This window comes from Galeopterus variegatus, unplaced genomic scaffold (assembly GCF_000696425.1).
Source record: "Galeopterus variegatus unplaced genomic scaffold, G_variegatus-3.0.2 Scaffold8518, whole genome shotgun sequence".
NCBI classification, from domain to species: Eukaryota; Metazoa; Chordata; class Mammalia; order Dermoptera; family Cynocephalidae; genus Galeopterus; species Galeopterus variegatus.
Genome location: NW_007734629.1, coordinates 39,109 through 66,552, shown reverse-complemented (window position 1 = coordinate 66,552; position 27,444 = coordinate 39,109). Strand labels below are relative to the sequence as shown.

The 27,444-nt window shown below is 59.1% G+C and overlaps 3 protein-coding genes across 4 annotated transcripts in view; 1 reads left to right on the top strand and 2 right to left on the bottom strand.

Annotated features, from left to right (window-relative positions):
- Positions 1-26: 26 nt before the first annotated feature.
- NOXA1 (NADPH oxidase activator 1) lies at positions 27-9,682 on the top strand. The gene is made up of 12 exons (XM_008592944.1): positions 27-203; positions 1,758-1,840; positions 2,720-2,828; positions 4,041-4,175; positions 4,454-4,561; positions 6,230-6,289; positions 8,325-8,370; positions 8,511-8,569; positions 8,762-8,916; positions 9,073-9,187; positions 9,290-9,404; positions 9,506-9,682. The coding sequence occupies exons 1-12, from the start codon at positions 27-29 to the stop codon at positions 9,661-9,663; spliced, it is 1,320 nt and encodes a 439-aa protein (XP_008591166.1). The 3' UTR covers positions 9,664-9,682.
- ENTPD8 (ectonucleoside triphosphate diphosphohydrolase 8) lies at positions 9,643-13,457 on the bottom strand. Of its 2 annotated transcripts, XM_008592945.1 has the most exons (9): positions 13,332-13,457; positions 13,126-13,243; positions 12,340-12,490; positions 12,064-12,223; positions 11,747-11,977; positions 11,397-11,660; positions 11,087-11,197; positions 10,575-10,709; positions 9,643-10,486 (listed from the first exon to the last, which is right to left on the bottom strand). In XM_008592945.1, exons 1-9 carry the CDS (start codon positions 13,455-13,457, stop codon positions 10,295-10,297), a joined length of 1,488 nt encoding a protein of 495 aa, XP_008591167.1. In that variant the 3' UTR covers positions 9,643-10,294. The 2 variants fall into 2 exon arrangements, with proteins under 2 accessions (XP_008591167.1, XP_008591168.1); XM_008592946.1 differs by lacking the exon at positions 11,087-11,197.
- An 11,894-nt stretch (positions 13,458-25,351) lies between these two features.
- Positions 25,352-27,444, bottom strand: part of NSMF (NMDA receptor synaptonuclear signaling and neuronal migration factor) — a 10,631-nt gene continuing 8,538 nt past the window's right edge. Inside the window, exons 11-13 of the mRNA XM_008592943.1 lie at positions 27,328-27,430; positions 26,617-26,692; positions 25,352-26,528 (exon numbers count right to left, since the gene is read on the bottom strand). Coding sequence (XP_008591165.1) covers positions 26,431-26,528; positions 26,617-26,692; positions 27,328-27,430 — 277 coding nt within the window. The 3' untranslated portion in view covers positions 25,352-26,430. The remainder of the gene's footprint in view (positions 26,529-26,616; positions 26,693-27,327; positions 27,431-27,444) is intronic.

The following is a 27,444-nucleotide window of genomic DNA, read 5'->3' as shown; positions in this document are numbered from 1 at the left end:
CCCGGCCGGGCAGGGGTGCCGCCGCCATGCCCTCGCTCGGGGACCTGGTGCGCGACTGGCACCGGGGCGCGCAGGCCGTGGAGCGCGGGGACTGGGACTGCGCCCTGCGCCTCTTTGCGGGCGTCCCGGAGCCGCCCGCCAAGATGTGCTTCAACGTGGGCTGCGTGCACCTGCTGGCCGGGGACCCGGAGGCCGCGCTGCTGGTGAGCCGGGGGGAGACCCCAGCCCTGGGGAGGTCAGGGAGAGTGCGAGCAAGACCCTCCTGCGGGGGTCATCCTCCCCGTGCACACCTGGGGAAGGGACCCCTGCCCTTCACCGCATGGTCATGGGAGCAGGGGACGGTGGTTCCCTGGGCTTCCTCCCTACCGGTCACTTGGGAACTGTCCCTCCCAGTGTCCGCCTCAGCGCATACCTGAGACACACCTGAACACAGTGCTCACGGAGGAGGGCGAAACAATACCTGACAGGGCTCAGCGGGTCAGGCGAGGGGGGTGCCTGTCCCCTAAGGTGAAGGTGTTGGGGGGATTCAGCAGACACCTGTGGTCATAGCAAGGGGACAAGGCCCGTCCCCCAGATCTGAGCCCTCACCTGTCTTCCAGCCTGCTTCCGCAAACAGAAGCGAGCACTTGGGTGCCCAGGGCACTCACCTGCTGCCGAGGCAGAGCCGCCCTCTGCCTCTCTGTGGGTCCCTGCGCATCAAAGTGGTGCGTGTTCCCGGATGCACGACAAAGCCAGCAGCACCCTGCCCACCACTTGGCCGAGCCCCCCACAGAAGCACCCAGGTCCCTACAGGTGTTGGGACAATCATGATAGCTGCCTGGAACACCACGCAGATGAAAAGAGGACTGAACATTGCAGGAGAGTATCAATGTCAGTGTCATGAGAAATGTAACCACGGGGGGACCTGGACAAAGCATTCCAGAGCCCACTCTATCATTTCTTACATCTGCGTATGAATCTACAATTATCTCATAACGATTTCAGTTTTAAAAAGTTACCTGAGAAAGGGAATCTAATCACTGGTCACCAGGTGGTTCGATGCGAGCCACGTGTAAGGTAACTCGGTCACCACTTACAAACTGATCTAACTAGAGAGGGCATAGGAAGAGAGCGGCACTAAGTCAGTAAACGTAAGCAGCCGCAGCACAGGCAGATTAGGTGGAAATATGGGAATTTAGAAAGCAGGTGGAACAGTTCAACGTGGCCAGGTTTGTTACAGTGAGACCACAACACCCGTGCTATTGCCCTATTTAACTGATGGCTGCTGTCCCTGTTGTTTCTGCATCTGGTTTGAGGAAGAGCCGTGTGTGCACACAGATAAGCCCATCATACTGAAGCTTTTGTGTTGTTCCTTCTGATTGCCGTACATATCTAGTGTGTCATTTTGTATGAACTACAGAAAAAAGGATTTTGAAAAGATGAAAATCTTGCATATCCCCCCTCCGCCTCAGGTGACTGTTATTGGGGCATTTCCTTCTAGCATCTCTCCTTGTTCTCATGGTAAACGAATTGACTTCCGACACCACCTTGACTGGATCTGAGTCTGTTGTGACACACCCTAGGCTGCTCAGGTCAATTTAGGTTTTAGCAGCAAAGAAACCTGATCTGGGACACACCTGGACAGGTGCAGGAGGGGCCCAAAGGCGTCTCTCACGGGGCTGATGGAATTCTATGGCTTGTCACTGGTCAGGCTGCATCTATGACACTGGGTGACCAGGTTATGGACCTTGACCTCCCATGGGCATTTTTGTCCCCAGGCATTTGACCAAGCAGTGACTAAGGACGCCTGCATGGCTGTCGGCTTCTTCCAGCGAGGGGTGGCCAACTCCCAGCTGGAGCGGTGAGCACAGGGCCGCCTTGTTCCTCCTCAGACGGCCCTTTGTCTCTGCACAGCGCAGTCTCGTATTCCCACCCCCTCCTCTCTCCCTGCCTGGGCGAGGATACTGTGGTCACATGAGCCGAACACAGAGCAGAGCCCCACTGTGGCCCTTGCGTCTGCTGAGACTCTTGGGCACTTTCTCGGGCACCCCTGGTTCGCTGCTCACCAGTTCTCCATAGTAGCAGGGATGGTGAGATTCTGCCCACTGTGCTGCCAGGAAACGAGGGCAGGGCTGGACGCGCGTCTCTGGAGCCTCGCTGCCCACCGGGCTCTCTGTACCGTGGCCTTCCTAGACCGTCAGGGCTGGCCTCTGTGCCTGACTCTCTCCCTGACTCCCAGGATGAGCCCTAGAGGGCAGCTCTGGGGACAACTTCATCCTCTGATCAGCCCAGCAAGCCTGCCTGAGGAGGTGGGGGGGGGGCTCCCAGCAGGACGTGGAAGGAAGCTCAGAGTTTGTAGGGGGAGGACCCCACAGGGGCAGGGGGAGCGCTGAGAAGTGGGTGGGAAATGCCCAGGGCACTCTGTGTGACTTGGGAGAGGTCAGGGTGCAGACGCAGGCAGGGGAGGTGGGGTGCCCAGAAAGTTGAGTCAGAGCTGGGCAATAAACTCAAACCCCAGCAGGCGGTGCCCCCACCAGCTCAGCACGTTTGTGTATTGACCCCTTGACCATTTGTCTGGACTCGAGTGCTAAGTGCTAAGACCTGGGTGACCGCAACTGACTTCCCAGTGGTTCTCCCTGGAGCAGGGGGTGGGGTATGGAGGGGCAAGAAGGCCGGGGCAGGGCTGGGCACCCCTGAGCCATCCCTCGGCCAGCCTGGCCCCTTTTCCTGCTACCCACAGGTTCCAGGAGGCCCTGTCCGACTTCCGGCTGGCCCTGGCACAGCTGAGGGGCAACAGTGCCATCGACTATACACAGCTGGGCCTGCGGTTCAAGCTACAAGCCTGGGAGGTGAGAGGGTGCAGGGCTCCTTTGGGCTGCTGGCTGCCGGGGGCGGCTGTCTGCGGGCGATGTCACCATCTCAGGTGGCGTTGTGTGGACTGAGATGCTCCCTTCTGGCCAAAGGCTGTTGGTTCCCCAAAATCCCCTCTGGCTACTCCTTTGCCCCGAGGAGGCCTATGGCAGCAGTGGAGGTGGGAGGACCTTTTTCTGCCCTTGCGGGCTAGCAGGGGTTCCACCCAGGAGCAGGAGCGGGGGTAGGGAGCAGGGCAGGTGGATGTCCCCACCCTCGGTTCTGTGCTTTGTTCTGCTTGGCCCCGTGCCCACTGCCTGGAACAGTGTTGGTACAGAGGGAGGGGCATTGGGAGGAACCCCCCTTACTTCTGGAAACTCATTGCCCTGCAGCCTTCTTGGAACAGCAGGTGTGGCAATAAATGAGTCATGGGGAAAGCTGTGGGTGTGGGCCCACCTGGCCCACCTGGCCCAGGTGCACTGGACGGTGCAGGGTGGGGGTGGGGGTTGGCTCAGACGTGACCTCTGCCCGGCCCCACCACAGGATCTCCAGAGGACAGCCACTGGCTGTGGGTGACAGGCCGTGGGATCAGAGGGGCATGGGAAGGGCTGGGTTGGTTTCTCTCCTTGAAATAAAGCCACACTGGGAGGGCACTTGCGCCTCCCCTCCCCCACAGCAGCTGAGGGTTGGATGGGAAGGGTGAGTTCCCAGGAGCACCGTGTGACTTTGCATGTCACCAATGCTGCGGGACAGCACTAACCCAAACCAACCTGTCCATGAAAACGCCTTTCTCACCGGGGGGTGGGGGGGAGTGTCCTGAGTGCTCCCTGGACCCCAGCAGGGACCCTCAGGGGAGTGGGACGCAGTGGCACACAGGAGGGACTGTGGCCAGAGGCAGATGGGGTGACACCACTCAGGGATGCTTCTAAAGAGAGATCAGCTTCTGATGGCTCCAGAAGTAAAGAGCCCAAAGCAATGGATGGCCCCAGCTGGGGTCTGGAGGGCAAGACGGGCATAGGAATGTGACCACTCCAACTGCCCACGACTGCTCCAGGCCGGTCACAGGTGGCCTGGTCCCTGCTCACAGCCCCCTGTCAGCTGGACACCCAGAGGAGCCCTCAGCTGCTGTGGCTGGGGAGCCCAGGTGTGGGTCCAGGGGAGGGATCTGCTGTGGAACCTGGCCCCTGCCATCACCTCGGGCCTCACCCTAGGTACTGTACAATGTGGCGTCAGCGCAGTGCCGGCTGGGGCTCTGGACAGAGGCTGCTAACAGCCTACTGGAGGCCATCTCCACGTGTCCGGAGGGGGCTGGGGACGGCCTGCACGCTTCCCTGGACCAAGTACAGGTGAGGGGTGCTGGCCCAGGTTGGGGTGCCAGGCCGTAGCCTACAGTTTGGGGTTCATGTCTGTACCTCCACCCCTGAAGGCCCACTGCATGAGATGAAGAAGCTCCCAGAGGGAGGTGGCCCAAGTGCCCAAATGTGGGGGCCGGGCGGGGAATTCCCATGGCCTATGGGAAGTGGGTGGGAGCCCCTCGTGGCCCTTTCTGCTGAGCTCAGGGGCTCCTGCGGTTGCAGGCCTGGTTGGTCCAGGTCTGCATCAGCTGGACAACCACCCCCTCCAGAAGCAGGGCTCCCTGCAGCCGCGGCAGGTCCCCAGGGGAGAGGTCTTCCGGCCACGCAGGCAGCACCTGGAGCACCTGGAGCCCATGGATTTCCTGGGCAAGGCCAAGGTAAAGCAGTGGGCAGTTTCGGTGCCCAGCAGGCCTGTGCTGAGCCTGGCTTCTCTGAGCACTCAGTTGTGTTCACGGACCACGTGCGGCTGGTCAGGGTTGTTTTAAAGCCTTGGTGGGTAGAAGGTGAGCACAAGACCCACCTCAAAGTGGCTCCAGGGTTGGGGCACGGTGTCCCCAGATGGGGCTGTGGGGCTGGATGTGGAACCTACCAGAACCAGCTGCAGCGCAGTGGCTCAGGCCCTCCCAACAAGGACGCTGTGGTGGTGCCGCCCCACAACTCAACTGCGGCCACGTACTCCTGTGTCTCTGCACCTCCCTGTGTCTCTGTGTCTCTGCATCTCCCTGTGTCTCTGCACCTCCCTGTGTCTCTGTGTCTCTGCACCTTCCTGTGTCTCTGTGTCTCTGCACCTCCCTGTGTCTCTGTGTCTCTGTACCTTCCTGTGTCTCTGTGTCTCTGCACCTCCCTGTGTCTCTGTGTCTCTGCATCTCCCTGTGTCTCTGTGTCTCTGCACTTCCCTTTATCTCTGTGTCTCTGTACCTCCCTGTGTCTCTGTGTCTCTGCACCTCCCTGTGTCTCTGTGTCTCTGTACCTTCCTGTGTCTCTGTGTCTCTGCACCTCCCTGTGTCTCTGTGTCTCTGCATCTCCCTGTGTCTCTGTGTCTCTGCACTTCCCTTTATCTCTGTGTCTCTGTACCTCCCTGTGTCTCTGTGTCTCTGCACCTCCCTGTGTCTCTGTGTCTCTGTACCTTCCTGTGTCTCTGTGTCTCTGCACCTCCCTGTGTCTCTGTGTCTCTGCACCTCCCTGTGTCTCTGCACCTCCCTGTGTCTCTGTGTCTCTGCACTTCCCTTTGTCTCTGTGTCTCTGTACCTCCCTGTGTCTCTGTGTCTCTGCACCTCCCTGTGTCTCTGTGTCTCTGCATCTCCCTGTGTCTCTGTGTCTCTGCACTTCCCTTTATCTCTGTGTCTCTGTACCTCCCTGTGTCTCTGTGTCTCTGCACCTCCCTGTGTCTCTGTGTCTCTGCACCTCCCTGTGTCTCTGTGTCTCTGCACCTCCCTGTGTCTCTGTGTCTCTGCATCTCCCTGCGTCTGTGTCTCTGAGTGTCTCTGCCTCTCTGTCACAGTTAGTGAGGTCCCAGGGAGGGCTGCAGTTGGCTGGCCTGGGCCACATCACGTCCCCCCAGGCAGCACCCCAACATCACAGAGTGTGGGTGTCTGTTTCCCCCAAAGGCAGGGTGTGGAATGCAGGACGTAGCCACTCCCCGTGTGCAGGATGAGGCCACCTAGGATTTGCCCTGTGGCCCTTGGGCTGGCGGTACATCCCGTGGTCACCTGCCACAGGCTCATGCCTGAGGGGCCGGCAAGGGCATGTGCTGTGAGGGGGCGTCTCCTGGGGGCCAGGGCTGGTGGAGAAGGGCTCTGAGCTGCATAAGCGCATCAATTTAGAGTCTGCTTATCACAGTAGACCTTGTAAGAAACAAAAATACTTTAAAAGTTGTACTAAAATAAGCTACAGTGATCATCACGGTGTCTTCCCTTGTCAAGCATGTCCCACCGTGGTGGTCCAGCAGTGCTAGAGACTTGCAGGTGCAGGGCAGGCAGTGTGGGCTGGAGGCAGCGGACCTCACAGGGACCCCTGACCCAGCCACCCCTGTTGTCCCCCACCAGATAGTGGCCTCCACCAGCCCTGACGATTGGCGCTCAGGCTCCCAGCCTGGGCAGCTGCAGGTGAGTGGGTGGTCATCTGGTGAGCCCAGGCTTGTCCTTGCCTGGCTTTGCAGGACCCTCCATTGCTGAGGCAAGAAGATGCTGCAGGACCCCTGAACCTCCTCGGGCTCTGCGTCCTCTCCCTGGGGACCCCAAAATCTCCTCCGATGGAAGTTGGTGGGGGTGGACGTCCTATCCGGTGTGTGGTCCTGTAAAGACCACACAGTCTTTTCCTGGTCCTCTCTCAAGGACTGGGGGGGAGACAGGATGTGCCTGTGTGCCCCCCACATTCTCGAGCAGAGCAAGGTTGTCACTGTGCCCACAGGGACAGGGAGCAGATGGTGAAGCCAGCCCCAGGATTGCGGCACGGTAGGAAGCAGCTTGTCCTGGGTGTGGGTGTCCCTCTCCTGCCCGGCAGAAGCCCTGTGTGAGGCCCAGATTCCAGCCAATGGGGCCGCTGGGACTGGGGGGCCCTCGAGGTCTCACGGGGTGTGGGAAACAGCCCAAGGCCCAGAACCCTGGGCCAGGAGCTACCTCCACGCCCACCTGCCCCCTGCTTCCGCGCTCACCCCTCATCTCAGCCCACCTTTCATGCGACCCGCTGGACCAGGCTGTGGGAGGACGGTTGGGCAAGCCTTGAAAATGAGGGGGCCTCCCTCCTCCCCCCTAGGGCCCGATTTGTAGACCCCCAAAAAACCAGGGCCCAGCACAGCCCCTTCAATGCAGAGACAGAGGTTGGCTCTGACCAGGCGGGGCAGGCCGACCACTGTGCACCAGTCTCCTGCCATGAGCCGGTGAGGGACCTGGGCCCCAGGGCGGGGTGGGCGGCCTTGCTTCCCACTGGGTACAGAGCTTCCTCCACCAGGATGGGTGTGGCAGGAGTCAGCACAGTGACCCAACACGGGGGTCGGGGGGCAGCACAGACAAGCCCACCGCGGGGCCCAGTGGTCCTCATCCTCCCCACTAGGCGCTCAGAGGGGCAGGCTGTGCGCGCAGAGCTGTGGGGCTCAGGGCACCCCTGGACATCAGGGTGGGTATCCAGCAGAGACTCACGTAGCTCATCAGCTATGCCAGGTCTGCCCTGAGGCCCGGCAGTCACAGCCCCTCCCCCCGACGGGTGTGAGTGATCACGAGTGATGGAGCCTGGGGACAGGTCAGGAGGTAGAGACAGCCCTGGAGGGGCCTCCTGAGGGCTCCTGCCCACCCTCCCCCGCAGTCTTCCTTCCTGGACACGGGGACGCCCGAGCTGGAGCCTGCGGTGGGGAGGAGAGGAGGCTGTCCCTGCAGTGCTGGGAGGCAGGAGCTGGGGGACGTGGTGGGTGCAGGGGGTATGGAGAAGGCACCGACATCTAACGTTCGGTTTACTACAGGACACAAAAAAGAGACAGTCACCTTCGCCTTCTCTTTCACTGGCGTCCCAACAATTCCAGTTCAACCGCTCGGCCTCCTTAGAAGCGATAGTGCCCCTACAACTGCGCGCGGTCAAGCTCCACTGGGCGTTCACTAAGTTCACATGTCGGGTTTTTGAGCACCTGATGCCCCTGACATAAGGGTGACTCTGTGCAAGTGACCTTAAGTGGCCTGGTGAATCTAATCAATTAAAATCTAAACGCCTCATTCACAAACTTACACAAAATCAGGGCCTACGTCAGCTGGTGAGCTACACCTGGGACACCCCCACGGGCGTTCCGCTCACTGAGCGCTCAACTTGGGGTTCAAGGTTAAAGTTGCGCCAATGCAGTGGTTGGTCCTGAGCCTCCTGGGGTCGCTGGGGAGCCCACCACCTGGAGCTGCTGTCTCGTGGTGGGCCTAGGGAAAGGCCTGGAGGGACAGTAGGCTTGTGGTGGGTGCCCCGAATTAATCCACCTCCCAACATGGGTGGGTTGTGGCTTCTGCCCAGCCCCTGGTGGCTCACAGGCCACACCTCACCACAGGCTCTGCTGGGACAGCACCCAGGCAGCACCCGGACTCGGGCTCCTGACAAGCCCCAGGTGGGAGAAGTTGCCACCCCAAGGCCGGGTCCCCCCACACCCCCAGCCTGTGTCTTCCCTTGCAGGGGCCCTGTGTGGAGCAAGCTGGCAGGCAGGCTCCTCTGTCCCCAGGTAGGGAGTCCTGAGCGGTGGGTAGGGCATGCTGAGGAAAGAGCCCCTGGCGGGCGTCTGGGGGGCTGGGGCGCAGTTCGGGGAGCCACTGCTCCTGCTGTGGGGTCCATGGCAGCGTGAGTCCCCGCTCCATCCCACAGGGCTGCTGGCAGTGGAGGCGCCTGGCCCTGGCGTTTCTGAGGAGCCCATGGGAGCTGGGGTAAGAGGTGCTGGCTCTGTGGCCCCCACCCCACCTGTCAGCCACTCCCCAGGGAGGGGGCGCCCAAGGCCAGGCCAGTCCCTCAGCCCCTCCCACACTGATCAGCCTCCACCCTCACCCTGTGGACCCGAAGCCCACTCTGACCTGGCCCTGGGTCTCAGAGGCCGTCCACCCACCTTCTGCCTGGCCCAGGGAGCAGCTGTGGGGGGCCCTGGGTCCTGTGTGGTTGTCACCGTGCAGTGCGCATTCACTGTGGCCCTGAAGGCCCCAAGAGGAGCCGACCTCTCCAGCCTGCGGGCCCTGCTGGCCCAGGCCCTCCCTCACCAGGCGCAGCTTGGGCAGCTCAGGTAGGCCAGGAAGAAAGCCCCTGCCTGCTGCTGGGCTGGGGGTGGGGGTGGGGTGGGCTCTGAGCTGGGCACCTCGTAGGTGAAAGGTCACTACCCACCCTGCAGCACCCTGGGTGGAGGCCGCCTCATGTTCCACCCTCAGGACCCCTTTTGCAGTTACCGAGCCCCAGGTGACAGCGGGCCCTGGATCCCCATTCCCGGGGAAGAGTCGCTGCAGCGGATGTGGCGGGATGTGACTGCTGGCCCAAGGGGGCTGCAGCTCCAGTGCCAGGTGGGCCCAGGGGAGCACTGCATCCGATCAGGGCAGCCGAGGGGTGGGGGAGGTGCCTCCTGCCGTGCCGGGCCTGCCCTGCAGCCCACCCTCCTGCGGCAGGGGGCCGGGGGCCGGCCTGTGCTCTACCAGGTGGTGGCACAGCACAGCTACTCAGCCCAGGGGCCCGAGGACCTGGACTTCCAGCAGGGGGACACCGTGGATGTCCTGTGTGAAGGTAGCTCAGGCGCAGGGCCACCCAGGGTGCAAGGGCCGCCTGGGGCAGGAGGGATCCTGGGGCCCAGCCGAGTCCGTGAGCAGACACTTTCCCCCGTGCAGTGGATGAGGCGTGGCTGGAGGGCCACCGTGATGGCCGCATCGGCATCTTTCCTAAGTGCTTTGTGGTCCCAGCAGCGGGCACGTGTGAGGAGCCCCCGCTCACCCCCGGGCCGCAGCAGGGACATCAGCCTGGGAAGTCCTGTGCAAAAAGGTTTTAATAAAAACAATACCCCGCCACGGTGTGGTCCGTATTCTGGGCTTGCCGACTGAGAGGGGCCAGGTGGGCTTCCAAGACAGGGCGAGAGGTGGGGGCTGGCCCAGGGTAAGTCACAGTCCCTGGCCTCTGCCCCTCCAGTCAGGTAACAGTGGGGAGGGCTGGGGGTCTAGGCTGGGCGGCCCCCCACCTTTCCTCTGGGCCTCCTCTTGAGGCTCGGCCGGCTCCTGGGGACCCCAGTCTCCACTGCCAGCCCCTCCTGGGGCCACGCCTCTTCTTACACAGCAGTCACACCCTGTGCCCAGGCTCCACACCAGCCTCTGTGATCACACAGCCTTGGAATCCTGCTGGGTCCTGGTGGCTGGTGTTTGTGCAGAAAGGCACCTGCTGCCCAGGAGGTGCAGTGGAGGGAGGCCCAGGGGCACTGGGATGGGGAGGCCACAGTGGTGAGCCATGCACTGTCTCCGTGACTCATGCGACCCTAACAGCAGAGCAGGGCCAGGGGCATCCAGGAGGTGGTTCTGACTGTGCAGCCAGAGCCCACAGAACAGGGCTCTGCAGGGCTCAGGGGCTCAGGATTGCTGTGGCATGTGGGACAGAGCAACCCCGCTGGGCTATGGGGGCTGGGTCCCTGCCTAGCCCTGGGGCCCGAGGATCCAGACCGTGGCAGTCCCGAGAATGGCCAAGAGGGTCAGCACCACAAACACGACTCTGGCCACCCAGGTGCCATAGCTCTCTGCCCGCCACTGGGCTGGCTCCTCAGCCGGGATCATGCCAGTCAGATTCAGCATGTAGCCCAGTGTCCAGCCAATGTCGGTGCCACCAACCTGTGGGACACATGGGCCGCTCAGGGCTACAGCGTGGTTGCCCTGGAGCCCCGGCCCACCCTTGCCTGGTGGCTGGCGAGGCAGTCACCTGCTGCCGGAACTCGATGCTGGGCCAGGTGTCCTCGGTGAACCCGTAGCCCTCGAGCAGGAGCGTGAGGATGTACAGGCCCGAGGCACAGTAGTCACGCAGCCAGCGGTGCTCCCTGGGGTAGCTGGCCTCCACCTGGGCCCGAGAGGCCAAGGGCTGGTGAGGGCCCCGGACCCCTCCCTGAAAACACCTCCAGACAGCAAGAAGAAGGTGCTGGGCAGTGGGCAGAATGCTCTTCCACTGTCCTGTGGGACCTGCCCCATCTCCCAGCCAACCGGAGGCCCAGCCCACCTGGGGTCATGACCCTGGGCCTCCCATCTGTAACAGGATGGCCACGGGGCTGTCCTCCCTTCCCACGGCTCCCCCTAAACCCTGCTGGCCACGCTGCCCAGATGGGGTTCCACCTTTAAGTCCCTGCCCAGGGAAGCCCTGCACGTCGGGAGGCCCTCAGAGGCCCCGCCTGCCCACAGCTGCAGCATGGGGAGCCCGGGCGCGCCCCAGCCACCACCCACCAGCCTCCAGGGCCTCTGGCAGAACTCCCAGACGGTGGCATTGACGGTGCCCAGTGGCTGCCCGGCGGTGAGGTTCAGGAAGTGGAAGGTGTAGTAGAAGTTGGAGAAGGCCTGGCGGGTAGGGGCCTGCACTGGGGGTCGTGCCCAGCCACACCCGGTGGCCAGAGGGGGTCCCAGGACGAGCTGGGTCAGGTCCCCACCCCTCCCCCAAAGCCAACCAGAGCCCCCCCTGCGCCCACTGGGGTCAGATGGGCATCTGGGGCTCCTGAAGGGAGCCGGGACACTGGGCAGGGGCTGTGGGGGTGCTCACGTAGAATGGGCCCTGCAGGGGGGGCTGATAGACCCCGTCAAAGGCACAGTCTCCTCGGCCTGTGCAGCTGGAGAAGTTGAAGAGCTCCCAGATGGCTGTGATGCAGGCCGCAGGGTTGCCTGTCCCTTCAACTGTGAGGTTCTGGGTGAAGTTCAGGGGGGCCGTGGTGTGGACACAGGGTGACTCGTACAGGGAGGCCAGAGACAGCGTGGCCTGGTAGCCACTGTGGTAGCATGGGTGGCGGACCAGGGCGGCTGGGCTGCTCTGCAAGGGGCAGAGGGGCCTGAGCGCAGCCCACAGCCCACAGCCCACAGGCCACCCGCACCCTCCTCCCACGGGGCCAGCCTGACCTGCACCAGCCGGGCCAGGAGCCTGCTCAGCATCTGGTCACGCCCAAAGCAGAGGTAGCTGTGAGTGTAGACGCTGTAGTTGAAGCCGTAGAGGCGGAAGGTGGCCTGGGTGCTCTCGTCCCGGATGGGGCCCGCGGGCACGAAGGTGATCTGGGTGGAGGCCCCCCCCATGTCCAGGGCGCCCACCAGCGTCTGCTGCGGCGTCTGGATCCATCCTCCAGAGAAGGAGTACTGACCCCAAACGGGGCACTCAGCCCGGGCAGCCATGCTCACCCTACCCCCAGGCCCCAGCTCCCGCCCTGGGCTGCCTGTGGCACCTTGACCAGCATTCCCAGGACGTAGTTGACAGTGATCCAACCAAAGGCACCTTCATCCCGCCCCGTCAGGAGCTCAGCACCCTGGAAATCCACCGGAGACTGGCCCAGGACCTGGCTGACTGCTGCAAAGATGTCCCCTGCCTGAGAGCTGTTCTTCTGGCTGGGCAGAGAGGACCGGGGGCTGAAGCTGGCTAGAAGCCCCTGCTCTGCCCCAGTTGTCGAGACCACAGCTGTCCCGGCTGCTTCTCACGGACACGCCAGGTCCGTGCCCCTCACCTGAGCAGCCTCATGCCCGCTGTGGCACCCAGGAACGCGGGCGTTTCCCGGTGCTGGGCCTCTGGGATCAGGGCCAGCGCCTCCTCCAGGCAGGCCTGCAGGCTCTCGCCAGCCCGAGCAGGATCCGAGGCGTAGGAAGAGATTCCAGGCCCTGAAACACAGCACCCAGGACAAGGCTCCAGGCCCTGAAGGCTGGTGGGCTGAACGATGGCCCCGTGTCCTGACCCCTGGAGCCCGTGACTGTGACCTTATTTGGAAAAAGGGTCTTCCCATGTGTAATTAAGTTCAGGCTTTTGGGATGAGATCATCCCAGATTACCCCATGGGCCCTAAGTCCAATGACCAGTGTTCTTTTAAGAGAAAGGAGCGGGAGATTTGAGACATGGCGGAGAGGACACACGAAGACAGAGGCAGAGGCCCGGCGCTGCGGCCACATGGAGGAGCCCCCAGGAGGTGCATGTGGGGGCCAGCTTTTCACCTGTCGCCCCTGCACTAGCTGCCTCCGCCATCAGCACCACGCGGTGCCAGGGTGTGGGGGCACTGGAGGGTCGGGCCGAGGGGACAGACCTGTGCACACGCACGCAGGCTGGCAGCGAGACATCAGGAAGCAGGCCGGACAGGGGCCGGTGCCACCAGGCTCGGGTGAGTCACATCATCTCCCCAAGCCCTTTTCCTCTGGCCTGACTCGTGGATGTGACCGGGGAGGGACATGCCGCTGGCAGCACAGGGTCCCTCCAGCCTGCGCCACCTCCTGACCCGCCACCCACTGGCCGAGCTGCCCACTGACCTTCCACCTGGCAGACCAGGGCCTGGCTGACCACGCCCGTGTCGTTCTGCTTGTCCGCAGGCCACTGATAGACGAAGAGTGACGTGTGGGAGGAGCCAGCATCAAACACGATCCCGAACTGGGGGCGACGCTGGGGTTAGGAGGCCGTGGGGGCTGCTGCCCTGGCCATCCCAGCCCAGCCTCCCCTCGGGGTTCTGGGGCCACACCTTGGTGTCTGCGGGCAGGAGGACAGTGGTGGCCTCCACCAGGATGAGAACCAGCGCTGTGAGGCCCGAAGCCGCTGCAGCCCCCAGCAGGGCCATGGAGACCCGCTCCTTCCAGGACAGCCTCATGGCAGGCAGGGCGGGTTGGCGCCTGTGGTGGGCGGCAGCGGACACCAGACTCCATCTGCTGGCCCTAGCCCAGCCCTCCAGACGCAGGGGCTCGGTCAACAGCTGGGAGACCCACGGGGGCAGGGCCAGAGACCGGACCCCGAGCCAGGACTGCCCAGGGTGCCAAGGGTGTCAGAGGGGCCCGTGGGGACACACAGCCCTGATGGGGCCCAGGAAGGCTCCCTCCATTTTTATTCCAGCATCCGACAGTATAGAGGTGGAACCCTGGACCTTGGTGTTATCAGTTCCACACTCCAACCAACTAACTGAGCTAATGGGCCAGCCCTTGGAAGCCCCTTTCTAATGCCACCGTTTGAGGCACAGGTCGCCCCCGTGGGCCCCGCACCACGTTACTGGGGGCAGCCCACCCAGGCCCCTGCCTCCCTCCCCACCCTCCCCTCAACAGCAGCAGGACCCCAGCTCTGAACTGAGTGCAGGGGCCCAGGACCCGCCTCCAATCCGCAGCCCCCAGCCAGGCCTCCCCCCGGGGCAGGGTCTCTCTCTGGGCATCTGAGGTCGGGCCTGAGCCAGGTGGAACAGATGTCCTCAGCAGGAGGCCAACTGCGGTCCTGGAGAACACATTTCCTCCATTAAAGGACCTTAATGCAGGGGCTTCTTAACAAAGACATCTGGTTTCTATTTGAAACCATAACCTCAGATTTCTCTAGTCTGATTTTGAAACTTTTTAGTTGGCCCCAGGTGACCCTAGAACGGCAGACCAAGGTGACCAGGAGTGCCACTGTCCAAGTGGCACTTCCCCAGCCCAGACCTCCGTCCACACTCTCTTTGCCCGGGAGGCCCGGCAAGGGGTCTCAGCCCCCAAATGACCCCGAGCCCAGCCCTGGTTTACTGGGGTCACTGCATCCGAGGGCCAGCCCTCTCCCGGTGCCGGCTTCCACCAGGCCCTGCCGCCCACAGGACGGGCCACAGCCAGAAGCTGCGCCCCGGGGTTGCCAGCACGCTGGGGTCCCCAGGACCCTGTCATGCTGAGTAGCCCGAGGCACGCACACGCTCCTCACGGGTTTCATCCCAGCGAGGGGCATGTGGGGCTGGGCCGTGTGTCCCATCCTGGGCCCTGGGCTCCCGGGCATGGGTTGAGTGGGACGCACTGGGAGGGTCCTCATGGCAGTCCTGCCTGGACGTGGCGAGTATGAGCCCATTTAAAGGAGACAAGACTGAGGTTCTGACAGGACAGATGACAGGTTCAGGCCCAGGCAGGACCCATCCTGTGTCCCCAACCAGCTCCCCAGCCCCAGGCCACCCCAGGGACAAGTAGGTGACAGGAAGGGCCAGGGACAGAGGGACTCTGCCTTACAGCCCAGCTCCAGGGATGTAGCAACCTGAGATCCCTCAGCCTGAGAAAACAGGTAAGTGGGAAAACCCAATGGGGCAGGATCCAACACCCAGACACCCCTCAACCAGGACAGGCGCCCTCAGACCAGGACAGGCGCCCTCAGACCAGGACAAGCCCCCTCAGACCGGGACAGGCCCCTCAGACCGGGACAGGCCCCCTCAGACCGGGACAGGCCCCCTCAGACCAGGACAGCCGCCCTCAGACCGGGACAGCCGCCCTCAGACCGGGACAGGCCCCTCAGACCGGGACAGGCCCCCCCCGACCGGGACAGGCCCCCTCAGACCAGGACAGCCGCCCTCAGACCGGGACAGCCGCCCTCAGACCGGGACAGGCCCCTCAGACCGGGACAGGCCCCCCCCGACCGGGACAGGCCCCCTCAGACCAGGACAGCCGCCCTCAGACCGGGACAGCCGCCCTCAGACCGGGACAGGCCCCTCAGACCGGGACAGGCCCCCCCCGACCGGGACAGGCCCCCTCAGACCAGGACAGCCGCCCTCAGACCGGGACAGCCGCCCTCAGACCGGGACAGGCCCCTCAGACCGGGACAGGCCCCCCTCAGACCGGGACAGGCCCCTCAGACTGGGACAGGCCCCCTCAGACCGGGACAGGCCCCCTCAGACCGGGACAGCCCCCCTCAGACTGGGACAGCCCCCCTCAGACTGGGACAGCCCCCCTCAGACTGGGACAGCCCCCCTCAGACCGGGACAGCCCCCCTCAGACTGGGACAGCCCCCCTTGGGACCCTCACCTGGTTTTGGAGCTGACCCGAGTTCCAGCGAGAGGGAGGCTCTGCACCGGGCGCACCTGCTGTCCCCCTCTCAGGCCCTCCCGAGCCAGTGACCGCCCAGCTGGACCTGGGTCAGTGTGGTGACAGCCGTGGGCGGGGCGCAGTGGGGCGGTGCTGTCCACCGCCAGCTGGCAGACCTGTAGACTGTGGCCGGCGGGCCGCCGCCCAGTGCTGCCGCCCCCTGCACCGCGCAGGCGTTAACCTCTGCGGTGCCGACCCCAGGCCCGCCACGGAGGGGCAGGTGCGGGTGCAGGTGAGCAGCATGAGCTCTGCGGCCTCGGCCACGTGGCCCCCGCGTGACCTGCAGAGGTGGGCCCAGGCCCCTCCTTGCCTGAGGCTCAGACTTTGTCCCCGGCCGCTCTCCCGGTGAAGACGGGTGCCGGCTCAGGCTCAGGGCAGGCTGGAGTCAGGTGGCCGGAAAGGGCCCGAGGCAGAGGGCTTGGCCGGAGCACGGCCGGGAGGCCAGACCCGCCGTGCAGGAGGCGCGGCCGCCCCTCGCCCTGCTGCTGGTGGGTTTTAAATCCTACAGCAGAACTGGGGCCGGCCCGTGCTCACCTGGGAGTGCGGTGCTGATAACACTAAGGCCACAGGTTCGGATCCCACATAGGGATGGCCAGTTCGCTCACTGGCTGAGTGTGGTGCTGACAACACCAAGTCAAGGGTTAAGATCCCCTCACCTGTTGTCTTTAAAAAAAAAAAAAAATCCCACAGTAAAATTTCCTCTTTTCTACACACATGTAGATTCCTGTAACCTCCACAATACGGACCTCTTGGCACCCCTGTGCAGTCAGCCCTGCCCCAGCCCCTTGACCACCAGCAGTCAGTCGTCGGCCCTTTTCTCTCTACACCAGGGGTCCCTTCCTTTGTGCCCCGTGAGTGTCCCCTTGCATGCAGGGGCCGCAGACAACCACTCACCTGGTGACGGCGTTGGCTGTTACCACTCACTGTGAACAGAGCTGCTGTGAACAGCATGTTCGGGTCTTCCTGTGGACATGCCACATGTCCTTTCATTTCTTTCAGTAAACACCCAGGAGAGGGACTGCTGCTTTGTGTGATAAAGTCATGTTTAACTTGATACCAAACTGCCAAACCATTTTCTGGCACGAGAGGTCCAATCTCTCTGCGTCCTCACCAGCATTTGGTGTCACGGTTTTGGGGGATTTTTGGTGGCTGGCCGACACAGGGATCTGAAGCCGTGACCTTGATGTTACAAGGCTGTGCTCCAACAGACAGCTCACCAGCCAGCCAGGTGTCACAACTTTTAATTTTAGCCCATCTGGCAGTATCACCTCAGGACCCCCTCAGTGTGGATTTAATGTGCATCTCCTGAACAGCTGGCGACTTGTGTGTCCCTAACTCTTGGGCAAAGTGTCACCTCTCCTACAGCATTTTGTAATTGAATTGTTTGTTTTACTGTTAAGCTTGGAGAAGTTTTTATGTTATAGATTCTAGTCCTTTGTCCTGTACACGGCTTGCAAATATTTTCTCCCAGTCTGTAGTTTTTTTCATTGTCTTACTGTATTTCACAGAGCAAATTTTAAAATTTTGGATGAAATCTAATTTATCATTTTTTTTATAGACAGTGTTCTTCATGTCGTTGCTAAGACCTCTCTACCTAACCCAAGGCCATGAAAATTTCTTTCTCCCAAAAGTTTTACAGTTTCATGTTGTACATACAGATCTGTGATCTGTCTGGAGTTAATTTTTGTATAAGATGTGAGCTCGAGGTCAGGGCCCGTTTTCTTTGCGTGTGAATGACCAAGTGTCCCAATAGCATTTGTTGAAAAGACAATTCCCGCTCCGTGGATTCCTGGGCACCTTGGAATAAGACTAAATAGCCTTTTCTGTGTGAGTCTATTTCCGGATCTTCTGTGTTTAACTCTTCCCCAATTCTGTCTTAGTTACTGTAGCCACATAGTAGGTCTCCAAATTGTGTGGCATGAGTCCTCCCGTGTCACGCTTTCTCAGAGCTGGTTTAGCCGCCTCCTTCCTCTGCCCTTCTGTGCAAATCTTATAGTCTCCTTCTCTGCATCTACAGAAATCGTCCTGCAGTTTTTACTGGTATTGTGTTAAGTCTATGATCCCTTTGGGAAGAACTGATATCCTAACAATTGTGAGTCTTCCAATCCATGGACGCAATTTATGTCTCTATTTACTTAGGATGTAGGTCTTTAAAATGTTTTCTTTCATCAGCATTTTCTAGTTTTCAGAATGCAGATCCAGTACGTGTTTTGTTAGGTTTCTACCTAAGTATTCCATTTCGGGAGGAGCTATTATAAATGGTATTGTTTTTAAATTCAGTTTTCAATTGGTCATTCATAGTGTATAGAAATGTGACTGGTTTCTGTGTGTTCACCTTGTATCCTGAGGCTTTGCTGAGCTCACTCAGCAGTTCTAGGATTTGTGTGCAGAGTCCCTGGAAGTTCTGATGTAGACAGTCCTGACGTCTGTGCGTGGGGACAGCTGCTCTCCATCCCGCCTGCCTTTGTCGCACTGGACAGGCGTGGCGGGACGGGCACCTCTGCCTCTTGTTCACTGTTAGATGCGGCATTAGTGGCAGGCGTTAGGACAATGCCCTTTGTCAAGCTGAGGAGGTTCTCTCCTGTCCGTAGTTAGCTGAGAAATTTTCATCACGAGTGGATGGTATATTCTGTCAATGCTTTTTCTTCATCCACTGATGTGTTTACGTGCTTTTTTCTTCTTTAGACTCTCAATATAGTGGATCACACTGATTGACTTGAATCAATGAATTGACTGAATATTGAACCAGGCTGTGGCCCCAGGATAAACCCCACTTGGTGTGCTGCAGTATTTTCTTTATGTATTGCCGGATTTGATTTGCTAATACAGTCAGTCCTCATTATTTGTGGATTTGTTATTTGCAAATTCACCTACTCACTAAAAAATTTCTGTAACCCCCAAATCCATACTTGCAGTCCTTTCCCAGTCATCCACGGACATGTCCAGGCCAGTGAAGCATTTGAGTGACCAACACACACATTCCCAGCTGAGGTCAAAAAGGTGACACTCTGCTTCTTGTATCTTCACCATCTATTTAATGTTACGTTTCCACATTTTTGGGCTTTTTCTTGGTGATTTCACCATATAAAATGGCTCCCAAGCACAGTGCTGACGTGCTGCCTGGTATTCCAAAGCGCAAGAAGACGGGTGTGACGTAGAGAAGACACGCGTGGTAGACTTTGTTCATACGTGGGTTATCACGCCATCGGTTGTGAGTTCGATGCTAATAAACTATATATATTAAGTAAGGTGTCTTTCTATTTACGTATTTATTTTTGGAAGCTGGCCAGTATGTGGATCTGAACCCTTGACCATGGTGTTATTAAGTAAGGTGTGTTTCAACAAAATACAGATAAAACAATGTTCGTATCAATCAGCAAAAACATTGTGACCAGAACCTGACTTTGTGTTTCCCTGGGAGCAATGGGTCCGTAAGCACTAGCTCAGTTTTGCAGCAACTTCATGGCGTCTGACCACGTGGATGGTGCGAACCAGCTGGACTCGCCGGTAAGGTAAGGGCTTCGGCGTCGCCGCCGGTAAGGGCTTCGTCACTTTCTCTACTCTCAGCTCGTGCAGGATTCGGGAAGGCCCCTTCCTCTTTCATTTTCTGGAAGACATTTGAAGAATTTGTGTTAGATTTAAATACTTTGAATAATTAAGTAGTGAAGTCACCTGAGCCTGTACATATCAGTTTTTTAACTACAAATTCAGTGTGTAATAGTTACAGGGTTGTTCAGGTCATCTATTCCATGAGTTTTGGTCGTTTATAGTTTTCAAGGAATGGGTCCATTTCACCTAAGCTGTCAAATTTACGTGAATAGAGTTATTCATAGTATTTCCTTGTTGTTTAAAAATGTCTGTGTGGCCCGTGGTGACAGCCCTGTCATTCCCGGCATTGGTGACGTGTGTCTGCTCTCGCTCTCTCTGTCTCTCTGTCTCTCTCTCTCTGTCTCTCTGTCTCTCTTTTTTGCCAGTATTGCTGGAGGGTTGTCGATTTTCTCGACCATTTCCAAGAACTATATTTTTGTTGTATAATTTTTCTATTGTTTTTGAATTTTTAAAATTCTGCTCTTAGGGCCGGCCCGTGGCTCACTTGGAGAGCGTGTTGCTGATGACACCAAGTCAGGGGTTAAGATCCCCTCATCGGTCATCTTTTAAAAAAATAATAACAAATAATGGGCCGAGCCCGTGGAGCACTCGGGGGAGTGCGGCGCTGGGAGTGCAGCAGCGCTCCTGCCGCGGGTTCGGATCCTATATAGGGATGACCGGAAGCTCTCAGCGCTCACTGGCTGAGTGCGGTGCGGCCGGTCTCAAAAAGGACAAAAAAAAAAAAAAATAATAATAATAACAAATAAGATTCTGCTCTTACATGTGTTCATTTCTCCTGCTTGGTTTGGGGTTTGTATCCCCTTCCTTTTCTAGTTTCTTTTTATAATTTTTTTAATTTTTAATTTTTTTTTTAAAAGATGACCGTAAGGGGATCTTAACCCTTGACTTGGTGTTGTCAGCACCACGCTCAGCCAGTGAGCGAACCGGCCATCCCTATATGGGATCAGAACCTGTGGCCTTGGTGTTATCAGCATCGCACTCTACCGAGTGAGCCACGGGCCGGCCCCGCTTTTCTAGTTTCTTAAGGTGAAAGTTTGCATTATTGATTTGAGACTGCCCTTTTCTAATATAAGCATTTGTGCTATAAATTTTTTTCTAAGCACTGTTTTAGCTGCATCTCTTACTTCTTCATATGTTATATTTTCATTTCATTCAGTTTAAAATATTTCTAAAATTTCCTTGACACTTCTTTTTTGATTCATGGATTATTTATAGTTGTGTTGTTTAATTTCCAAGTAATTAGAGATTTTCCTGGTTTCCATTGTTAATTTCTAGTTTAATTTCATTCTGGCCAGAGAACATAGTGACTTTGATTATTTTAAATTTGCTGAGGTTTTTTTTTTGAACCAGAATACGGTTTATTGTGGTGCGTGTTTCATGTGTATTCTGCTGTCGTTGAGTGGAATGTTCTATAAATGTAATTACGTCCAGTCGGGTCATGGTATTGCTCAGCATTTTATATCCTTGTTGATTTCCTGTCCACCAGTTCTACCGCTGAGAGAGGAATACTCGTATCTCCTGCTGCAATTGTGCATTTATTTCTCCTTTCGGTTGTTAGTTTTTGCATCAACTATTCCCTGTTGTTCGGTGTACACCTTTAGAATATTGTGCTTCTTGATGAACGTTCATCTTTATTCCCAGTGATTTTCCTTATTTTGAAGTCTGTTTTGTGTGATATTAACATAGCCACTCCTGTTCTTTTGATTAGTATTTTCATGATATATTATTTTTCATCCTTTTATGTTTAATCTACTTATATTATTATATTTGAAATGAGCTTCTTATATATAGATACAGTTGGGCCATGTTTTCTTAACCTACTGTGACAATTTCTGTCTTTTAAGTGTTGTGTTTAGACCATTTACATCTAATGTAATTATTGAACCATTTGAATTCAGGTCTAGCATTTTATTACTTTTCCCCTTTGTTTGCTCCCTCTACCTTTCGTTCTTTGTGTTCCCCTTTCCTGCTTTCTTTTGGGTCGTTTGAGTATTTTTTGAGTATTCCACTTTCATTTACCAGTTGTGGTTTCCATTATGTCTCTTCACATAATATCTTCAGGGGTCGCTCTGGGATTACAGCATCCATACTCATCCTCGTCTACTGACATCAACGTTTTATCACCTTAAGTGGAACGTGGAAACCTCATCACCGTTCGGGTTGCTTTATTCTCCCCGTTTATGACATTAGCAAATTAATCGGACCTAAGGAGGGGGTCGTGGGAGCCCAGAGTTGCAGCCAGTAGGTCAAGAGCACAGGCGGAACCACCTGGGGGCTGCAGTCACAGCAGGGGTCCTGGGCTCTGAGCCCTCAGCTGTGGGGCCTGACGCTGTCTCCAGGTGGACCGTGTTGCGGCTGGCCTGGGAGACACCAGCTGGGGTCTGCGGCAGAGCTGCCTGCTTGCCTCTGAGGACAGTCCCACAGCCCTGGCGGGGAAGCGTGTCACCAGCGTGTCGTGAGACTGAGTATGGAAACTGAACTTTTGCATTTTTTCCACGGAGCGCTCAGAGGAGGCCGGCCCTGCCGACAGCCGGTTTCAGACCTCGGGCCTCCAGCACGCGGAGCAGGTAAACTGTCGCTCAAGCCGCCCGGGCCACGCACCGTCCCAGAAGCCCTGGCCAGTGCCACACTGTCGCTCTTGTTCCCTGTGGCTCAGGGCTCCTTTCTTTCCTGCTGCTTTCAGGGTCCTTCCCCTGTCCTTGGTTTCCAGCAGTTCGGGGACCGTGTGTCCGAGGGTTTCTTTCTCGGGCTTAGCCTCGCGGGTGCCCTTCGGCCACCAGGCTGCTTCTTCAGACGCCCTGAGCGCGGCGTCCCCTGCTCCAGGGTCTCCTGAGGTGCCGGCACCACACCTCATACCATCCCATGGGGTCCTGAGGCTCCGTCCACCCGCTTGTCGACCTTTGTCGCCGTTCAGGTGGGATCACCTCTGTCTAGCGTTTGGCGCCTCCATCCTGCGGGCGACTCTGTCCCGGGAGGGTTTCGTTGGGTTTCATTTGTGATCATTCCGTTCTCCGTTGTCACGTGTGCACGTGGCTCTCATGTCCTCCATTTCTTCGCTGGTGCTTCCTAGTCCTGTGTTCTGCGAGTGCTGCTGGCGGCCATGGGAGCACCTCGGGAACAGCTGCTGTGAAGGACCCGTCAGACGGTTCCCGTGCCTGTGTCCCTGCCTGCCTGGCGTCTGCCGAGCCCTTTCCCTGATGGTCAAGGTCTTCATGGTCCTTTGGGTGCTGAGTCGTTCTGGTTTGTAATACTTTGAATCCTACTTTATGAGACTCTGGGTCTTGTTCTTACCCTATGGAGAATGTCGGCGTTTTAGCTTCAGCCTCGGTGCTGTGGGTTCGAGGTCAGTGCCTTTGGGGCACTGCCCTGGTCACGTGTGTGCCCTGCAGTGGTGGCTGTGGGAATGGGCCAGGCGGTCCACTCAGGCCAGTTCTTTGGGTGTGTTAGGATGAGATATAGACACACACAAGCCTGGGCGAGGGCTGGAGGGCTCCTAACACCTTTGTGGGTGGTTTTCCAGTACTTTCTGGCTCCCTGGCCCTCCAGACCTCCCCTTTCCAGACCTGGAGCCAGGAAGCTGGGGTGATGGAGGACACAGAGGCATGGGAGATTCCACAGGTAGAAGAGGAACTGAACCCTCTGCTTCTGGCTCCCTGGCCCTCCAGACCTCCCCTTTCCAGACCTGGAGCCAGGAAGCTGGGGTGACGGAGGACACAGAGGCATGGGAGATTCCACAGGTAGAAGAGGAACTGAACCCTCTGCCCCCTGGGTGCTGGGACAGGGCGGGGAGCCACCTGGGTCCATCTGGCCATTTGCAGAAGCAGGTGTAGTGCCTTCTCTGCCGTCCCCTCCAGCTGTGCACAGCAGGGGGCGTGAGCTGCCGCGGCTACCCCACCACCCACAACGACATCTAGGGGGTATGTGTTCTTCGTTTTACAGAACCAGAATCACACCTCAGTGTGCCCTCAGAAGCTCCCCCACCCCTCGGGATGTCCCCACGCGCTCCCTCCCTCCCCCACCTCAGGTCTGTCTTCCCAAGGGCTGGCTGCTCTGCCAGGGCACATATCTGGGCCATGGGACTAGCCAGGGGTGGCCCTTTGAGGTTGTGCGGCTGAGCCTGGACGTGCAGGCCTGGGCATCCGACCCAGAGTGCGCTGGCTCAGAGCAGGGCAGAGCAGGGGAACACGGGCAGGCTGGGCAGCGTCTGCCCTGCTGTTCCGGCATCTCTGGGTAATTATGAAGCTGTACGTTCCAAGGCAGGTGGACAGGAGACACTTTATCAGTTTACAGCGTGACCTACTCGTTCTAGACAGATGTTATTTGGGTCTCTTGCAGGCGCAACCATACTCCCTCCTTAGCCACAAGCCTTGGGACCAACCTGCTCTGTCCCCAGGACGGCAGAGCATGATCTGGCCATGCCCTGATTAATGGGCATGTGGGACAAACGTACAAACAGTGGGACAATAAACACCCTTGCACAAGGCACCAGAGGGAGGCTGCTGGCTCCCGTGTTAATATTCCCCACATATTCACCAGCACAGGGTGTTAACATCCTTTAAATCTTTTGCCAAAGGAAGCGTGAGAATAAACACTGCTGCCCGTGCCGGCTGCTCCCAGCTCCCCGTCGGGCCGAGGCTTTCTCCGCCAGCTGGCCGCCCAGTCTCCTCCTGTGACTTCGCCTGTGCTATTCCCCTGATGACTTTATCTGTCCATCTACATCTAAACTTTTTACATGTTATCGACCTTGGTCCTTAATCTCTCGCATGTTGTGAATATTTGTTCCCCAGCTGTCCTCTCCTGCCGCCTGTTTACATGTCTCAGTGGAGGCGAGTGGATGACCCAGGCCCTGAGCCCAGCCTGCCCCCGAGTCCGGCCATCCTGCCCTGTCGTGCACTCCCCTTTGTTCTGGGTCTTCTCCTGGGTTCGGTCCAGGTCCTAATGGCTCTTCTTCTACATTTCTCTTTGGTGGCTGTGGGCGTGAAGAATGGAAACTTTTAAGCCACGTGTAAGACTCCCAGTCCTTGCTGGGTCCGCTGACCCTAAGGACCATGTGGGGCAGGCCCTGTCCAACTAGAGACTGCAGGGTCCCTGTGGCAGGCAGTGGGAGGGACAGATAATGAAGCAGACACTCCTGGGGTTATGAGCTCAGATTGCAGGTGACGCTAAAATGTGCCTTCTAAGCAATACGACGTGTGGGCACGTGGTGGTCATGAACACTGTCCTACTTTGAGAAGAGAGCCACCCTCTTATTCTGCACAGCCAGCATCACGCAGACTCCAGGCTGTGGTGACTTGTCTCTCAGATGGCGTAACTGCAAGAGAGACTTCTGCAGCACAGGATTTCACGATGTCACTTTCAAATAGTATGAGTAACTAAATAAGTGAAAGTACATGAACATTTGGTAGTTAGCCTAAATCCCTAAAACTTTATACAGATTGCCCTGGAAGCAGCTGCCGGGATGCGTGGCCCCGGGGCAGGGCTGCTTCCGTGTCCCCAGCACCCTGGCCATGCTGTGTGCTGGTGGCCACCTGCCCTCCCCAGCCCTTGTGTGGGCCAGCAGGCACCTGCTGCTCTGTCCCCCAGCCACCAGACAGGGAACTGGCTGGGCAGCCAGGCCTGGCTGGGCCCAGCAGCAGCTTGGACACTGGGGACAAGTGAGGCTGAGGATGTGGCCAGCTGGTCCTGTGGTCACTCCCTAGCCTCCAGCTGTGGCCACACGGCTGACCACATGCATAAGGTGGCCTGAGGAGGTGTGTAGCCCTGTCCTCAGTGTCAGGGATGGGGACAGAGGCAGCAGGGGGACGGGCTGTCTCTGCTCTCCCTCCAGGCTTTGCTGAGTCCTTCCCCAGGACCACATCCCCCGTGTCCCTCCTGCCGCCGTGACATGGGTCTGCTCTTCTCCACCTCTGACGTCATTCTGAGAGCCCTGGCAGCCCAGTCTCCCACCCTCTCATGGCATGTGCCCTTGAAGGGGGTGATCTAGTGGCCCCAACTGCCACTCTGTCCAGGCCCAGGTGTACAGGCAGCTGCTGCTGCAGTGACCTCAGACCAGCGGGCCCAGGGAGGGCAAAGACAACAGACCAGGTGGCAGCCGCAGCAGAGGGTCAGGTTTAATGTTCACTCTAAGGGATATCGTACATTATTCAGAGCCCAGCCCCCACCCAACCCCTTTCTTGGACAGGGACACAGCCAGGTGCCCTCAGCCCCAGGCTCTGCAAAAGGGGGGCCTGCCCCCGAGACCCAGCTATGTACAGGAGAGCCCACCTGCTGGGCCCCAGGCAAGGCCGTGAGCCCCTGCCAAGTCAGGGACCCCACAGTGCCCCAGCTACTTGGATCTCAGGCCTGGGGTGTGGGGTCCAGGCCCCCGCTGTAGCCACAGCGAGGTTCTTGCCCTCCGGGGCCCAGCATGTTTCTGTGCTGGGGCCTCCAGATGGAGACCCACAAAAGCCGAACTCAACAGCAGCAAGGAGAGCTGGGTGGGCTTGAAGGGGGTGGGGTGGGCTTCAACCCAGAGTCTCCTCTGAAAGGACAGCAAGGCTGTGTCCTCCTCTCCGGCTGCCCAGGCGGCCCCCGCTGGGCCAGCACGGGCTGAGGTCAGAGTAAGCAGGGAGGTGGCAGGGAGCAAGAGCAGTCAGAGACTCAGCCAGTGTAGACGGGGCCGCCAGCCCCACAGACGAGCCACCCTGGTGCTGGTGATCAAATACGTCAGGGCTGGGGGGTTGGGGGTCAGAGAGGGTCCTGAACACACGATAGGCCGCTGGGCTGGGCTGTCTACACTGTAACTAGTAGCATAATGCTTAACTAGTTAACTAGTAATGCTGCTTCCCTTTGAATCGTTTCAGGGGTGTAGAAAATTGCACTTATTTCTATGAACCCCATGGAGGGATTCTTGATGCTGCAGCCTCCAGGAGAGGCGGGAACGGGTCAGTGCCTGGCCGCCAAGTGTCCACTGGCCTCGGGGTGAGGCTCCTCCCGAGCCCCCCAGGGACTGTGGCTCTATGGCCCGTCGGTGCAGCAAGTACCAGACCCCACGGGAGAGAACCTGAGCAACGTCTGAGGGTGCCCTGAAGTGGCTCTGGGCAAGACCAGACTGCAGGGTCCTGGATGGCATGAGGCAGCCCAGAGAAAGTGGCCTGGCGGTGGCCGGGTGGTGGCACATGCCCCTCACAGGACGTCGTCGAGGTCCAGCAGCTTCGAGTGCTGACGGCTCTTCCACAGGCGGTACAGCCGGAAGTCAAAGTACGTCTCGATCATCTGCTTCCCTGGGCAGAAGGGGCGAGGCGAGAGGCTCAGGCCTGGGGCAGCCCCACGTCCCACCTCAGGGCTGGGGGCCAGGCCAGGCTAACTCACCTTGGGCCGACAGCTCCAGGGGGGACTCAAAGGTGACCCTGTAAGGAGTCATGAGGGTCCTGAGGTTCTGGAACAGCTGAAAGAAGGGGCAGGACCATGAGTCTGGAGTAGACGGTGCGGAAGGAGGAAAAGGGGGAGGGGCAGGCAGCAGGGCCCGCCTCCTCTCCCCGGGCCCCCACAGGCGGCTGGGCTCGGGCACAGGGACCTCCTCTCCCCGGGCCCCCACAGGCGGCTGGGCTCGGGCACAGGGACCTCCTCTCCCCGGGCCCCCACAGGCGGCTGGGCTCGGGCACAGGGACCTCCTCTCCCCGGGCCCCCACAGGCGGCTGGGCTCGGGCACAGGGACCTCCTCTCCCCGGGCCCCCACAGGCGGCTGGGCTCGGGCACAGGGACCTCCTCTCCCCGGGCCCCCACAGGCGGCTGGGCTCGGGCACAGGGACCTCCTCTCCCCGGGCCCCCACAGGCGGCTGGGCTCGGGCACAGGGACCTCCTCTCCCCGGGCCCCCACAGGCGGCTGGGCTCGGGCACAGGGACCTCCTCTCCCCGGGCCCCCACAGGCGGCTGGGCTCGGGCACAGGGACCCTCCTCTCCCCGGGCCCCGCAGGCGGCTGGGCTCGGGCACAGGGGGTTCCCTGGGAGGGAGGCAGGGGCAAGGAAGGGAAACTCCAGGGGGCCCCACCCTCCCTCTGTCCAGGCCTGGGGTCCCTGCACCTTCTCCCCATTGGGGTTCCCCAGAACGTAGCAGCCCATGATGTGCACGACGTTCGGCTCTGGGTTCACTTTGCTCATCAAGCGACTCAACCGCTTCCAGAAGCTGGGGGTGGGGGG

Excerpts from the sequence above, each read along its gene's own strand:
- NOXA1 (XM_008592944.1), top strand. The coding sequence starts at position 27 with ATGCCCTCGCTCGGGGACCTGGTGCGCGACTGGCACCGGGGCGCGCAG. Across the intron at positions 204-1,757 it reads ACCCGGAGGCCGCGCTGCTG|GCATTTGACCAAGCAGTGAC; the intron begins GTGAGCCGGGGG and ends TTTTGTCCCCAG. Across the intron at positions 9,188-9,289 it reads GGCTGCAGCTCCAGTGCCAG|GGGGCCGGGGGCCGGCCTGT; the intron begins GTGGGCCCAGGG and ends CTCCTGCGGCAG.
- ENTPD8 (XM_008592945.1), bottom strand. The coding sequence starts at position 13,457 with ATGAGGCTGTCCTGGAAGGAGCGGGTCTCCATGGCCCTGCTGGGGGCT. Across the intron at positions 12,224-12,339 it reads GCGGGCATGAGGCTGCTCAG|CCAGAAGAACAGCTCTCAGG; the intron begins GTGAGGGGCACG and ends CTCTCTGCCCAG. Across the intron at positions 11,661-11,746 it reads TCCTGGCCCGGCTGGTGCAG|AGCAGCCCAGCCGCCCTGGT; the intron begins GTCAGGCTGGCC and ends TGCCCCTTGCAG.